General features: G+C 44.1%; 1 protein-coding gene across 7 annotated transcripts in view; it reads left to right on the top strand.

The window, feature by feature from the left end:
• LOC122544064 (uncharacterized) overlaps positions 1 to 15625 on the top strand; it is a 53445-nt gene that overhangs the window by 35170 nt on the left and 2650 nt on the right. For all 7 annotated transcript variants that reach the window (XM_087981501.1, XM_087981499.1, XM_087981500.1 and 4 more), the window contains one exon: positions 6718 to 6810. In XM_087981501.1, the coding sequence (XP_087837627.1) occupies positions 6718 to 6810 (93 nt within the window). The remainder of the gene's footprint in view (positions 1 to 6717; positions 6811 to 15625) is intronic.

The following is a 15625-nucleotide window of genomic DNA, read 5'->3' as shown; positions in this document are numbered from 1 at the left end:
ATTGGAGTTTAGTATCCTGGGGCATAATTTAAACTGATTGTCCAAATTTGAATTTGTTTTTGTCTCACAGCCATCTACTGGACCATATGTTACATTGTAAACGTTCCAGTAATTTGTGTGCCTAAGTCCTTGCTAGCTTTCAACTCTCTTAAAAGAGTACCCCTTCCACCTTTATAACACCTCCCTCCTTAAGACAAAATGAACCATCATAATAAAAAGATGGCTTCATTTTGTTTTCTATTCTTTAAACACATTATCATAATATACAAATAACATTAATCTAGGTTCACTTTAACCTCTTCCAATATATATGAAACATTGGATAAATACAAATCTCATCTAAACGTTATCAGTGAAAATCTGCGACAACACATCTGCGATTACATTCTTCTGACCCGCAACATGTATAATTTTAAAATTAAAAGTCTGTAATGTAAGGCTCCAACGAAATAGTCTCATTCTTGTCTTTAAAGTGTTCTAAGAATTTGAGAGGATTGTGCACAACTTTCTCTGACAAATTGTTGTTAGTCCAGTGCCAACTCAGTTCTTTTCCAATCGTGGAGTATTTCCTCTGGTGTATCTTTGAAAAGTAACCAACTGGCAGTTCAATCCCATCCTCATCTTCCTGTAGCAGTGCAGCTCCAACTCCAATGTCACTAGCCTTGATGGTGACTTTAAAAGGTTTTGAACAGTTTGGTGTAGCTAAAACTGGTTTGGTGGTTAATATGGCTTTTAAATGGTTGAATGTCTCCTGGTGTTGTTCTGTCCACCAAAACTTTGTGTTGTTCTTCAGCAAATCGGTTAACAGTGCCATTACACTGCTGAGGTTTGGAACAAACTTCTGATAGAATCCGCTGAGTCCTAAGAATAGAAGCACCTCTTTCTTCAATGGTTGTGGAAATTCCTCGATGGCTTTCGTCTTTGCATTCCGTGGGGTCAATCTTCCAGGACCAACATTATGTCCCAAGCATGTCTCCTCTGCTTTTGCGAATTCAGTTTTGTTTAAGTTTAATATCAGTTTTCCTTCTCGTAGTCATTCAAAGAGCTCTGTCAACTGTACCGTGTGATCTTTCCAGGACTTACTAAAGATCACTATGTTGTCCAAATAGACTGCACAGTTTGTTAATGCAGCCACAACTCTGTTCATGAGTCTTTAGAATGTGGCACGTACGTTCTTCATTCCAAAGGGCATCACTTTAAACTGACATAGCCCATTTGGGGTGACAAATGCAGACATTTCTTTCTCTGTCTCTGATAAAAGTACTTGCTAGTAACCACGCATTAAGTTCAACCTGGTGTTGTAACTAGCTTGTCCAACTTTCTCAATACAGTCCCCCAGTCTAGGAATTGGATATGAGTCCAATTTTGTAACAGTGTTGACCTTCCGATAATCCACACAGAATCGTAGCGTCCTATCCAGTTTGGGAACTGAGACAATTGGCGAACTCCACTCCCTCTGGCTTCGTTCGATGATGTCCTTGGGGAAAAAGTGAGGACTGCAGATGCTGGAGGTCAGAGTCGAGAGTGTGGTGCAGGAAAAGCACAGCCGATCAGGCAGCATCTGAGAAGTAGGAGAATGTGATGAAGGGCTTATGCCTGAAATGTTGATTCTCCTACTCCTCCAATGCAAGCTGACCTGCTGTGCTTTTCCAGCACCACACTCTCGACTCGATGATATCCTTGTCCTCGATGATAGCCTCCACTTCCTTCTGGACCTGTCTGGCTTTGAAAGGATAGAGGTGTTGTTTTATCGGAGCAATATTGCCGATGTCTACTTCATGTACAATAGTATTAGTCCTCCCCAACTGATTCTTACATATGCCCTTATAAAGCAGTAACAACTTCAACTGCGATCTATGCTCATGACGCACATAGTTTCCTAACCTATCCCACTCCTCGAGGACTTCATTTTTTAATCTATTTTGAGGCTCATCAAAATCCACCTCATCTGGATTTGATTCCTCATTCTGTGGAGCAGTAACTAATACCTGTTTCTCCAGTCCTTTCTCTCTCCTAGTTCTCAGGAGGGGGCCTACACAATTAATTATAACCTGTGTGAAAGGTTCTTCAAATGTGGGAATTGGCAACAAAGCTGCTGGTTTTATTACTGCCTGTGGTTTACCTACCATTTGGCATGTATGACACACACAGCAAAAGTTAACCACATCATTGTGCATTACAGACCAATAAAAATGTTTTTGTACCTTAGCCTGAGTCTTTTGTACCCCTAGGTGACCACCTACAGGTAGTTCATGTACTACCCCACAATACCTCCTGTCTGTATGCTACCGGCAATGCAATCTGGTGCACTTTGGCTCATTTCTCCTCTGCACTAACCTGCCATGGTCTCCATTTCTGTCTTCGAATTTTATTTTTCAATTAATAGCCCTCTGGAATATTCTGCCTCCTTTTCGGAGTACGCGTCCGTGTGTATATTATATATATCTTTATCATCTTGTCTCGTTGCAAGTCCCTTAACCTTTCAGGACTAAACCCTTCTATCTGATCCTCTGCCTGTTCAGGTTTTTCCTGCACCATTACATCAAACAGTGTGTCTGCTAACTGAACCTCAACTCCTTATGGGGCGGAACAGTGGCCCAGTGGTTAGTACTGTTGCCTCATGGCGCCCGGGACCTGGGTTCAATTCCAGTCTCCGGCAACTCTGTGTGGAGATTGAAACATTCTCCCCGGGTCTGCGTGGGTTTCCTCTGGGTGTTCCAGTTTCCTCCCACGGTCCAAAGATGTGCAGGTTAGGTGAATTGGCCATGCTAAATTGTCCATTGTGTTCAGGGATGTGTAGGTTAGGTACATTAGTTAGGGGTAAACATAGAGTAATACGGTAGGGGAATGAGTCTGGGTGGGTTACTCTTCAGAGGGTGTGAACGTTTTGGGCCGAAGGGCCTGTTTCCACACTGTAGGGATTCTGTGATTCCTTCACCTTTGTCATTATTTTTCGCTTCATGCTGTGACTTATGATAGTGGGATCTGGTTACTACACGGTCTGGGAAAATAGGATATTTCTATTTTAGCCCCTCAGTTTCTTGGTCTTCCTTGAGCTTCTCCACAACAAGGGCTACCACTCCCACCTTGGATCCTGCCAAATCATTCCCAAGAACAAACTGAATTCCTGGAACTGACACTGTGTCAATCACTCCCACTGTAACTTCCCCAGTCTTGAGTTAGCACACAGTGGCTGGTTAGATCCTGTAACTCTCAAAATTTTAACTTCTTTTCCTTCTCCCCCTGTTCTTTCTGGGTAGACTTTACCCACAGAGGCAAATTCTTTGTAGTGGTCAGGTACTAATTCCATACCCAGCTCCTGCCTAGACTGTGCAGCTCCTCGGCTCTTCATGTGGTGTCTGTTATTATCTTCACTAATGCCACTGGCTTAGCTTTGTTTACCACATTGTTTCCCACAGTGCCTTTCTTTAACAACCAGCGCTGTGCCTTTACGTGTTCCACTTGCTGGCAGTGAAAACACCTTTTCCCAGTGTGCTGCTGAAATCACCGGCACTGTCATTTTGTGTCCATCTCCATTACAGTGAAAACACCTGAGGCTTTTCACCCCCTTTCCACCCTCTTGGGCTTCTTTTTTAATGCTGTGGTAAATTCTTAACTGGAGCTGTCTATTCTTGATTTAGTAGTATAGGATCTCCCTTTCTCTCAACTTCTATCCCTCACAGGACAAAATTCTGGCTGGAAGCTTGTCTTATGCACCAAAATGTATTCATCTGCTAACCTGCTCACTTCCTGAACTTTCTGTTCCTCCACGTGAATTCTTACTATCTCTGGAAGTGAGTTTTTAAACTCCTCCAGCAGAATAATCTCTTGTAGAACCTCAAAGGTGTTATCTATTTTTTAAAAGCACGTACCCATCTATCAAAATGGCTATGTTTCATTCTTTCGAACTCAACAGAAGTCTGACCTGGTTCCTCCTCTGTGTTTCTGAACCGCTGTCTATATGCTTCTGGTACCAATTCATAAGCACACAAAATCGCCTCTTCATAATCTCTTGACCCTTCATTTGACAGTGTTGCAAATTTAGTATGAACTAGTTTAGTATGAACTAGCACTACCCATAAATCCTTGAACCACTTCATCTGCCCAGCCAATTTTTCAAATGAAATAAAGAAGGCTTCAACATCTTTCTCGTCAAAATGTGGCAGAGTTTTGACATATTTGTATATATCGCTACTGTCACAAAGATGGTCCCCTTTTTCTAAAAGCTGTTCCTTTTCTCAAGGTTACTCTGCCCTTGATTTTTTTCAGAATGGTCATAAACTCTCCTGGCTCTGAGGTGGCTAGTTTGGTACAGAGATCAAAAAGGATTTTGAGAGGCCTTTTGCTAATATGTAAAATATGAGACTTCAGGCCAACGTGGTCATGTTTTAGAAGTGAGCTGTATAATGAAAGGGGAGTGGACAGCTCTATAGCTGAGTAGTTCAGTCCAGAACTAGTTAGGAGTTCAGCTGTGGAAATAGGCTGCTAAACTCACTCTTTCCTTCTGCCCTTCTGACTTCAACCTGTAAGCATTTGTTCTATTTTTACTGTTTTTAAGGGCGTTTGCTTACTGGGACTGCTGTGTATATTTGGAACAGCATAATTAAGTCTAGTTTGGATAGACTGAGGTCTGTGGGCGTTAGTTATTCTGTTCTTTGTGTTTCATTGTGTAATTTTGTGAATAAAGTTTTGCCTGTTTTAATATCTGACAGTCAACCTAGCTAACTTACTCTGGGTAATATTCACTGTACGCTTACCGAAACAAATTGCAAAGTTATGGTTTGGCCTAGTCCATAACACTACCTTCTCTTTTTAATCTCCATCCTGTCAACTTGACTTTGACTAAGTCGCAACTTCTCAGGTTCAAGTTCTCTCTTTTCTTTTGCTTGGTTAAAGACTTTCTCTCTTTCTTTTCTCTCTCTCTCTCTCTCTCTCTGTCTCCCTTTCTTCTCTCTCTCTTTGCTCAGCAGAGAACCTTCTCTCTCTCTCTCTCTCTCTTTCTCTCTCTCTCTCTCTCTCCCCCCCCTCTGTTTATCTTCTAACTCCATTTTCCTCACTTGCATTTTAAGTTTATCTACCTTTACTGCACTTGTCTGTTTCTCTGACACACCTAAGTGAGTAACTCCCTGACAATTTCAGCTTTACTTTTGTCCTTGGTTAAACCCAAATCTAACTTACTTGCTAATTCTAAAAGTATGGCCTTTTTCTTTCCTTCTAAGCTTTCTTGACAAATTTGAGGATCATCTTCAAATCCCAGAACTTCTTTAGCAATTTTAAGAGCCATTTCTGTCACCTTAAATTTAATCAACCACGAAATTAAGCAAATTGTTTCACCTACGTTTTATTTAAACATCTAGTACACTAGAAACCCTGCGAGTGTTTAAATCTTCGTATCCCCAAATCTATTCAAACCTGTCTAAGTTCAAATCTCAGATGAAAGCCCCAAATTGTTACAGCATAGATTAAATCCCCGTGCTAATTTAAACCAGCAACACAGAAATTATTTAACCCGTTCTGTAATCTGTTACAATTTGAGAGACCAAGAACTATCCCAAAGGTCACTATTTAAATTAAAACTTAACAAATCTCTTTTTTTAAAATGTCTAACAGAGAATAATTAACTGACAACTATTTACAACTCCTTTCTCTAACCTATCTTTTACTTTTCCCTCTATAATATTGGTGCGATAAAACCCCCAATTAAGATTTACCAAAAAGTTCAAATCTCAAAACCAGCAACTGTCAAATCTTCTTTGTATCTTCTTTTGACCTCAGGGTTTCTGTTTCACAATTTATTGATTGATAAAGTTACCTTTTAAGAGAGCTATTCTGTGGGCTGTCTGCATATGTTAGTGGCTTGGCAATTCTCCTCCACCTGTTCAATTTGTTTAATATTTGTACCCCAAAGCATTGGATCATTTCATCGGTTTTAATATTATAAAAATACCAAATTCAAACTTGATTGGAGTTTAGTATCTTGGGGCATAATTTAAACTGTTTGGCCAAATTTGAATTTGTTTTTGTCTCAGAGCAACCCAGGTACAGCTAGCTGCTGGACCATATGTTACATTGGAAATTTTCCAGGACTGTGTGCCTCTCTAAGTCCTTGCTAACTTTCAACTCTCTTAAAAGGTATAGTATCTCTCTACACCTTCATAACACCTTCTGGCAGTGTGGTGCTCCCTCAGCGCTGGACCCTCCGACAGTGCGGCGCCCCCTCAGCACTGACCCTCCAACAGTGCGGCGTTCCCTCAGTACTGACACTCCGACAGTGCGGCGTTCCCTCAGTACTGACCCTCCGACAGTGAGGCGTTCCCTCAGCACTGACCCTCCGACAGTGAGGCGTTCCCTCAGCACTGACCCTCCGACAGTGAGGCGTTCCCTCAGCACTGACCCTCCGACAGTGCGGCGCTCCCTCAGCACTGACCCTCCGACAGTGCGGCGCTCCCTCAGCACTGACCCTCCGACAGTGCAGCACTCCCTCAGTACTGGCCCTCCGACAGTGTGGCACTCCCTCAGCGCTGCACTGAATTAGCAGCCTAGATTTTTCATCTCAAGTCTGGGAATGAGTTTTAAAACTGTCAGCTTTGACTCTCGAGTCTCCGTGTAATTGATTCACAGTTTACAAAATGATTTCTTCAGAAACATACAACTCTTGTTCACATGATATCACTGTTGAATTTAGTACTGACTTGAGCTTTGATTTTTTTTTCCCAGTTAATACCATGGACGTTAACATGCGTACTTATCGGATTCAGTGTGTGGGATTTAGTTGTCACAATCCCAGTTTGTGTGGCATACTACAAGCATGTGAGTCAGTCTGCCTTCTGCAAAGCACAGTTAGCACTTCATGATTAGGGCAGGAATGTGCATTCATAAACAAGAAACAATTCTCAAATTACAACTTTCTTAGTTTATTGACAGGATTAATAATCCAGGGTAACAGTAGGGTTATGTTAATGAACTAATAATCCAAGGTATGGCAGTGTAGAGTTGTTACTTGGTTAATAACCCAGAGTACAGTATTGTAGGGTTGTGTTGGATTAGATTAGATTCCCTACAGATTAGATTCCCGACAGTGTGGAAACAGGCCCTTTGGCCCAACGGGTCCACACTGACCCACCAAAACGTAACCCACCCAGACCCATTCCCTGACTAACGCACCTAACACTACGGGCAATTTAGCATGGCCAATTCACCTGACCTGCACATCTTTGAATTGTGGGAGGAAACCAGAGCACCTGGAGGAAACTCACGCAGACACGGGGAGAACGTGCAAACTCCACACAGTCAGTCGCCTGAGGCGGGAATTGAACCTGGGTCTCTGGCGCTGTGAGGCAGCAGTGCTAATCACTGAGCCACCATGCTGCCTGTTACTGGATTAATAATCCAGGGTACAGCACTGTAGGGTTATGTTACTGGATTAATAATCCAGGGTGCAGCACTGTAGGGTTATGTTACTGGATTAATAATCCAGGGTGCAGCACTGTAGGGTTATGTTACTGGATTAATAATCCAGGGTGCAGCACTGTAGGGTTGTGTTACTGGGTTAATAATCCAGGGTACAGCAGTGTAGGATTATGTTACTGGATTAATAATCTGGGATAAGCAATGTATGGTTATGTTAATAATCGTGTGTACAGCATTACAGTGCAGTACAGGCCCTTTGGCCCTCGATGTTGCGCCGACCTGTGAAACCAATCTGAAGCCCATCTGACATATACCAGCATCATCCATTGACCAATTAAATGCCCTTGGTAAGTCTACTCCTATTGCATGCCACAAGTTCCACACCTTTAATACTGAGTTAAGAACCTACCTCTGTCCTTTATCTATCACCTCTCAATTTAAAGCTATGTCCCCTTATGTTAACCATCACCATCCGAGAAAAAAGCCTCTCACTGTCCATCCTATCCAATCCTCTGATCATCTTATATGTTTCTATTAAGTCACCTCTCAACCTCCTTTTCTGTAGCGAAAACAGCCTCCACTCCCTCAGCCTTTCCTCATAAAACCTCCATACCAGGCAACATCCTGGTAAATCTCTACTGCTCCCTTTCCAGTGCTTCCACATCCTTCCTATAATGCGGCAACCAGAACTGTACACAATACCCCAAGTGTGGTTACACCAGAGTTTTGTACAGCTGCAGCATGACCTCATGGCTCCGCAACTCAAGCTCTCTACCAATAAAAGCTAACACCGTATGCCTTCTTAACAACCCTATCAACCTGGGTGGCAACTTTCAGAGATATATGTGCATGAACACAGAGATTTCTCTGTTCACTCACACTACCACCAATCTTAGCATTAGCCCAATAGTCTGTATTCCTGTTACTCCTTCCGAAGTGAATCAGCCCACACTTTTCTGCATTAAACTCAATTTGCCACCTCTCAGTCCAGCAGTGCAGCTTATCTATGACCCTCTGTAATGTGCAACATCATCCCACACTGTCCACAGCTCCTTAGTGTCATCCACAAATTTACTAACGCATCCTTCTATGCCCTCATTCAGGTCATTTACAAAAATGACAAACAGCAGTTGCCCCAAAGCCGATCCTTGCGGTGCACCACCAGTAACCGAGCTCCAGGATGGATATTTCCCATCAGCCACCATCCTCTGTCTTCTTTCAGCTAGCCACTGTCTGATCCAAAACGCTAAAACACCCTCAACCCCCTGCTTTTGTATTTTCTACAATAGTCTACTGTGGGGAACTTTATCAAACACTTTACTGAAATCCATTTATTACACCTCAGCCATTTTACCCTCATCCACCGGTTCTCAAAGAACTCAAGGTTTGTGAGGCATGACCTACCCTTCACAAAAACTGTGTTGACTATCCTTTTTCAAATGATTCCTTTCTAAAGGAACATAAATCCTATGTGTTATAATCCTTTTCAACACTTTACCCACAACCAAAGTAAGGCTGACTGGTCTATAATCATCAGGGTTGTGTTTCTGCCTCTTCTTAAACAAGGGAACAACATTTGCTATCCTCCAGTCTTCTGGCACTATTCCTGTAGACAATGATGACATAACCCTTGAATAAATCCCATCCAGCCCAGGGGACTTATCTATTTCACATTTTCCAGAATTGCTAACACTTCCTCCTCATGATCCTCAATCTAGTCTAATAGCTTATATCTCAATATTCTCCTCGACAACATTATCTTTTTCCTGTGTGAATACCGTGTAGGGTTATGTTACTGGGTGTGGAAGAAGGGAAAACCATTTTTCATACAGACCACTTACTTACAGAAACCATGTGTGTCCCTAGCTAAAAGAGGGCCTACCCACAATGCCATTGATGCCTCAAATTAGCTACAAACTAACAGTAAACGAGCCATTAGCTCATCGGAGGACCATGTTATCTAAACAACCTGCTAATGGGATTCCCTAACTCATAATGACACTGCACCTCCAGAAGCCCCGAAGACAGTCTCTGCCTCCCCAGATCCAGCCAACACTATGCCCCCGGCAGACTAGATGTCACCAAGATACTCAATATGGATGCCCACAGCCCCATAGGACTATTGTGGACAGGATACTCCCGATTACTTTGTCAGTGGCTTTAGATTAGCTAACATCCTGTTGCCATTGTTTAACTGAGCGACCCACGCCATTGTTTTGCCCGTTTCAATAATGTCAAACTGTCAACTGTAATCAAAACTGTATCATCTTGCAATTAACATTGGTCTCTTGTAGCCCGATTAAAAATGGAGATACAGGGGCAGCACGGTGGCTCAGTGATTAGCATTGCTGCCTCAAAGCACCAGGGTCCCAGGTTCAATTCCTGCCTTGGGCAATTGTCTGTGTGGAGTTTGCACTTTTTACCCATATCTGCGTGGGTTTCCTCCGGGTGCTCCGGTTTCCTCCCCCAGTCTAAAGATGTGCAGGCCAGGTGAATTTGCCATGCTAAATTGCCCCATTGTGTTAGGTGCATTAGTCAGAGGGAAATGGGTCTTGATGAGTTACTCTTTAGAAGGTCGGTGTGGACTTGTGGGCCGAAGGGCCTGTTTCCACACTGTAGGGAATCTAATCTAATCTAAAAGAAAACTCTGCGCCTGTGCTTCTGGGAAGAGGCTGAGTGACCATTCTGTATGCATGCGGTCAATTTCTCTTCCCACAATATCGTGAAATAAACCAGTGTACATCGATCCTAAGATCTGGGTACAAGCTTTATTCATAATTGGACAATTCTCCAACACTGGATTAATAATCCAGGGTACAGCAGTGTGGGGTTATGTTACTGGATTAATAACCCAGGGGACAGCAGTGTAGGGTTATGTTACTGGGTTAATAATCCAGGGGACAGCAGTGTGGGGTTATGTTACTGGGTTAATAATCCAGGGTACAGCAGTGTAGGGTTATGTTACTGGGTTAATAATCCAGGGGACAGCAGTGTGGGGTTATGTTACTGCGTTAATAATCCAGGGTACAGCAGTGTAGGGTTATGTTACTGGGTTAATAACCCAGGGGACAGCAGTGTGGGGTTATGTTACTGGGTTAATAATCCGGGGTACAGCAGTGTAGGGTTATGTTACTGGGTTAATAACCCAGGGGACAGCAGTGTGGGGTTATGTTACTGGGTTAATAACCCAGGGGACAGCAGTGTGGGGTTATGTTACTGGGTTAATAACCCAGGGGACAGCAGTGTGGGGTTATGTTACTGGGTTAATAACCCAGGGGACAGCAGTGTAGGGTTATGTTACTGGGTTAATAATCCAGGGGACAGCAGTGTGGGGTTATGTTACTGGATTAATAATCCAGGGTACTCAGTGTGGGGTTATGTTACTGGGTTAATAATCCAGGGTACAGCAGTGTAGGGTTATGTTACTGGGTTAATAACCCAGGGGACAGCAGTGTGAGGTTATGTTATTGGGTTAATAATCCAGGGGACAGCAGTGTGGGGTTATATTACTGGGTTAATAATCCAGGGTGCAGCAGTGTGGGGTTATGTTACTGGGTTAATAACCCAGGGTACAGCAGTGTGGGGTTATGTTACTGGATTAATAATCCAGGGTACTCAGTGTAGGGTTATATTACTGGGTTAATAATCCAGGGTGCAGCAGTGTGGGGTTATGTTACTGGGTTAATAACCCAGGGGACAGCAGTGTAGGGTTATGTTACTGGGTTAATAACCCAGGGGACAGCAGTCTGGGGTTATGTTACTGGGTTAATAACCCAGGGGACAGCAGTCTGGGGTTATGTTACTGGGTTAATAACCCAGGGTACAGCAGTGTGGGGTTATGTTACTGGGTTAATAATCCAGGGTGCAGTAGTGTAGGGTTATTTTACTGCGTTAATAATCCAGGGTGCAGTAGTGTAGGGTTATTTTACTGGGTTATTAATCCAGGGTGCAGTAGTGTAGGGTTATGTTACTGCGTTAATAATCCAGGGTGCAGTAGTGTAGTGTTATATTACTGGGTTAATAATCCAGGGTGCAGTAGTGTAGGGTTATGTTACTGCGTTAATAATCCAGGGTGCAGTAGTGTAGTGTTATATTACTGGGTTATTAATCCAGGGTGCAGTAGTGTAGGGTTATGTTACTGCGTTAATAATCCAGGGTGCAGTAGTGTAGGGTTATTTTACTGCGTTAATAATCCAGGGTACAGTAGTGTAGGGTTATGTTACTGGGTTAATAACCCAGGGGACAGCAGTGTGGGGTTATGTTACTGGGTTAATAATCCAGGGTACAGTAGTGTAAGGTGATTGTTATGTGTGTAGCTAGAGGTGCTGTCCGTTTGAGAGCTGGACATAGTGACCCAGTTGTGGACCTGTGAACATCATCAATAAAGTGGGCCTGTTCAGATTTACCATTCATCTTCCTGCTTCCAAAGGAAGCACCAATATTACAACTGGTGGTGAGAATGGAATTCGGCCCATGAACCGTGTGTCCGGAGGAGATGTCAATCTGTACTTCAGAAAAGTCATAAAGAGGTACGGTTGAGGGAAGCGAAAGGACTCTGGGCCGCAGTGGATGCCAGGAAAGGAAGTGCTCACTCAGGAGGTGGGGCTGACAGCAGCAGTTGGTCCAACGGCTGAAGAAGAGAATACACACCCAGGAACTACTGAAGTCATCAAGCTGTGAGTGAAGTCAGCGAGGACCAATATGCTAACACAGCCGGTGAGCTAGCGGCTGATGCCAGATTATCCAGTACAGAGACTCTGGCTGCAAACAGTTACTAAACCCGAGTGGCATGAAAACAAAATGGTGGACCAGTTTGTGGAGATGGGACCATTTGAAGGGTCAGAAAATGGGACTTCATACCCAGAACGCTTTAATTTGTTATTAAAGGCATAGTTGCTGAGAACATCATGGTACCAGTTTTTAAGTACTATTGGGAGCAAGACGTTTGCAATTCTAAAGAGTCTGGTACAATGAGAGAACCTTGCGGATAAGACATTCCAAGAGCTATGCCAGATCTTCGGAAATTATTACGCACACGAGCCACTGATAATTGCAGGACATTGCCGTTTTTTACACACAGGTACAGCACAAAGGAGAATCCATCACCAAACTTGTGGTTGGTTTAGAGGTTAGTGGAACGTTGTGAATTTGGAAAGTTCTTCTAAGTTGATTTGTGGGACCGTTTGGTTTGTGGCCTCTGACATGAAGCCATCCGACAGAAACTATTACAAAGGAGTGACCTGGATTTAAAGGCATCTCAGTGGAGCAACCCAATCGGCTGATGACACTCAGTGTATCAAGTAGTGGAAACTTGGCAGAGTGCTGGACCAACCCTAGAATGCTGCCGATGTGGTAAGAATGGCCACATGGAGTCAACATGTTGGACTGGGCGTGCAGTGCCGCAGGTGTTAGCGACTGGGTCATACTGCCTGAAAGTGCCGGGTACGACCCAAATGAGGGAAGGGGAGTCAGAAAGAAACAATCCTGAGGACAAGGCATAAGGTTCACGCCGTCAGTGAGGGAGTAAACTGGGAGTCACCTGGATATGTGGGAGAAGAAGAAGGCCCAGAGTCAGGAGAGTTTCGGTTAAACATCCTGTTGGTTCGGGGTGAAACTGAGCATGTCTGGGTTCTTCCCAAAAGTAGAAGGGAAGACAGTAAAAATGGAAATGGATATGGCTGCAGCAGTGTCCCAAATGAGTCAATGAGGATGAGGTAAGGGCCCTATCATTGAAGCCTGCCAAGGTTATACTGTGGACATACACGGATGAAGTGATGCCACTCAGGAGCTATGTGCTTCTCCGATGAAGTACAGTTAAGGGACAGCCTGCAGTATGGCCACTTTATGTAAATTAAGATGGAATTGTGGCGCAGTTAGTAGGCTGGGTGATTCAAACATCAGTTTGCAAAAGATCCTGGACAAGTGCCAACATGTCTTCAAAGGAATCTTGTGGGAAGCAAAAGGAGTTGAAATTAAATTACAGCTGAAACAGAGGCTCGTCCTGGGAGTCTGAAGGTGGGTCCGGTACAGTATGCCATCTGCCTAAACTGGAAATTGACCAGCTGTTCCACTTCTATGTGAGAGCATTGGACCCATCAGTGAATGGGCCACTTCCAAAAATAAAAATGCTGGCTCAGTGAGGATTTGTTATGATTTTAAGGTCACAGTTAACCCCACCCCAGAATACAGACCTAATACCCTTCCACTCACAGAAAACTTATTCAGTGGACTGACAGAGGAAACGCATTTTCAAAACTGGGTCTGTCGCATGCCTGCCTACAAATGGAGGTCATGGAGTCTCAGCCACCCCTGAGCATAATGATACATGCGACTTCTCCATTAGGAGGAGTCGTGTTATCTGGGTGATATTTGGATTACTGGCTTTGAAAAACTTCGGAACTCTAAATAGATTGCAGGCACACGGCCTACAAGTGAAAAGGGAGAAACGCTAGTTTTTTTCTCATAAAAGACTCGGGCCATGTACTCTATGGCGAGGGACTACACAAGGCACCCAGGAAGATGGAGGCTGTCATGAAGGCACCTTGATCATATAAATGATCTCAACTGTGATCATGCTTGAGACTTGTCAATTATTATGGCAAGTTCATGTCTGATCTGGCAACTGTGCTAAAACCTGTATCGGTTGCTGGGAAAAGGGTGGTCATAGAACTGGACCCAGGAATGTGAGGAGACTTATTCAGAAGTGAAGCAAGCCTTAAAAAGGTCAGACGTGTTCACATATTTCAACCCAAAATTACCACTTCAGTTCGCGTGTGACACCTCGCCTTCTGGGGTTGGTCCTGTACTGTGATTAGATGATTAGATTACTTACCGTGTGGAAACAGGCCCTTCGGCCCCAACAAGTCCGCACCAAACCTCGGAAGAGCAACCCACTCAGACCCATTCCCCTACATTTACCCCTTCACCTAACACTATGGGCAATTTAGCATGGCCAATTCACCTGACCATCACCTGACCAGCACATCTTTGGACTGTGGGAGGAAACCGGAGCACCCAAAGAAAACCCACGCTGACACGGGGAGAATGTGCAAACTCCACACAGACAGTCACCCGAGGCAGTAATTGAACCCGGGTCTCTGGCGCTGTGAGGCAGCAGTGCTAACCGCTGTGCCACCTCTTAGCTGAATGGAGAGGAAAGGCTCATTGTGTTTGCATCGAGGTCATTGTCTAGATAGGGGAGAATTATGCTGAAGTTGAGAAAGAATGATTGAGCACTGTGTTCAGTGTTGAGAAGTTTACCCATTTCCTTTTCAGCAGGTACTTGGAGCCACTGACCAACCACCAACATGTAGCCTCTATTTATGGCCCATGTACAGGGATCCCGTTAATGGCAGCAGCACGTCTGCATAGTTGGCCACTGGCTCTGTCAGCCTACTCCATCTGAAATCAGGCACCGGCAGGTGGAGGAGCATCACGGTGCAGATACCCTGTCAGGGCTGCCAGTACCAGGGAATGAAGATGTTCCCGACTGGAACCTAGAAATAATTACCTTTTCCTATAGTGATAAGGTGTTGGTCTCAGTGAATCAGGTGTGAAACCTACTTGGAAATGACCTGGTTTTGAGCTGAGAGGGGTGGACCAGCTGTGGAAACAGCCCAAAATTACACCATGACTTGTCCAGGAGGTGGGAGATGTCCATATTGGACAGGTGTTTAATGGGGGAGGGTGAAAGGTGCTGGAACAAATGCACCAAGGGCACCACAGCACAGTGCGAATGAAGGAGATAGCTAGGAGCTACTTTTGGTAACCAAATGTGGACTTCCAGATTGAGAAGAAAGTGGAATTTCTGTGCATTAATAAAGGCACTGCTGTTATTACCCCTTCATCCATGGGAATGGTCTCAAACAAATTCCTCCACAGCTACAGGAACATACCACACAGAACAACCTAGTGCTTGCTGGTATACTTCATGTTCAACAGCCAGCTGAGAACCAGACTTGACTTACTGCAGCTGGAAGAGACCAACGAGGTAGTAGAGTGAAATCAAGCAGTACAGATGGCCAGAGGAGGGGGAACCTCAAGGTTAAGGCTGTTCCAAACAGGAGAGACCATGTTGGCCCAGAACTATACATCTGGGGAAAGAAGGATCCCAGCTATAGCTCCAACAGTCATATTTGGTAAAGACTAGGGATGAAGTGCTCTGGAAGGATCAGCTGGTCCTTGCACTGTACCAATGCAGGGGAATTCTCTGATA

The sequence above is a fragment of the Chiloscyllium plagiosum genome, unplaced genomic scaffold, assembly GCF_037043375.1.
Source record: "Chiloscyllium plagiosum isolate Xiang-an unplaced genomic scaffold, Cpla_swu_hap1 HiC_scaffold_40, whole genome shotgun sequence".
Taxonomy (NCBI): Eukaryota; Metazoa; Chordata; class Chondrichthyes; order Orectolobiformes; family Hemiscylliidae; genus Chiloscyllium; species Chiloscyllium plagiosum.
This window is presented reverse-complemented; position numbering and strand designations above follow the sequence as displayed.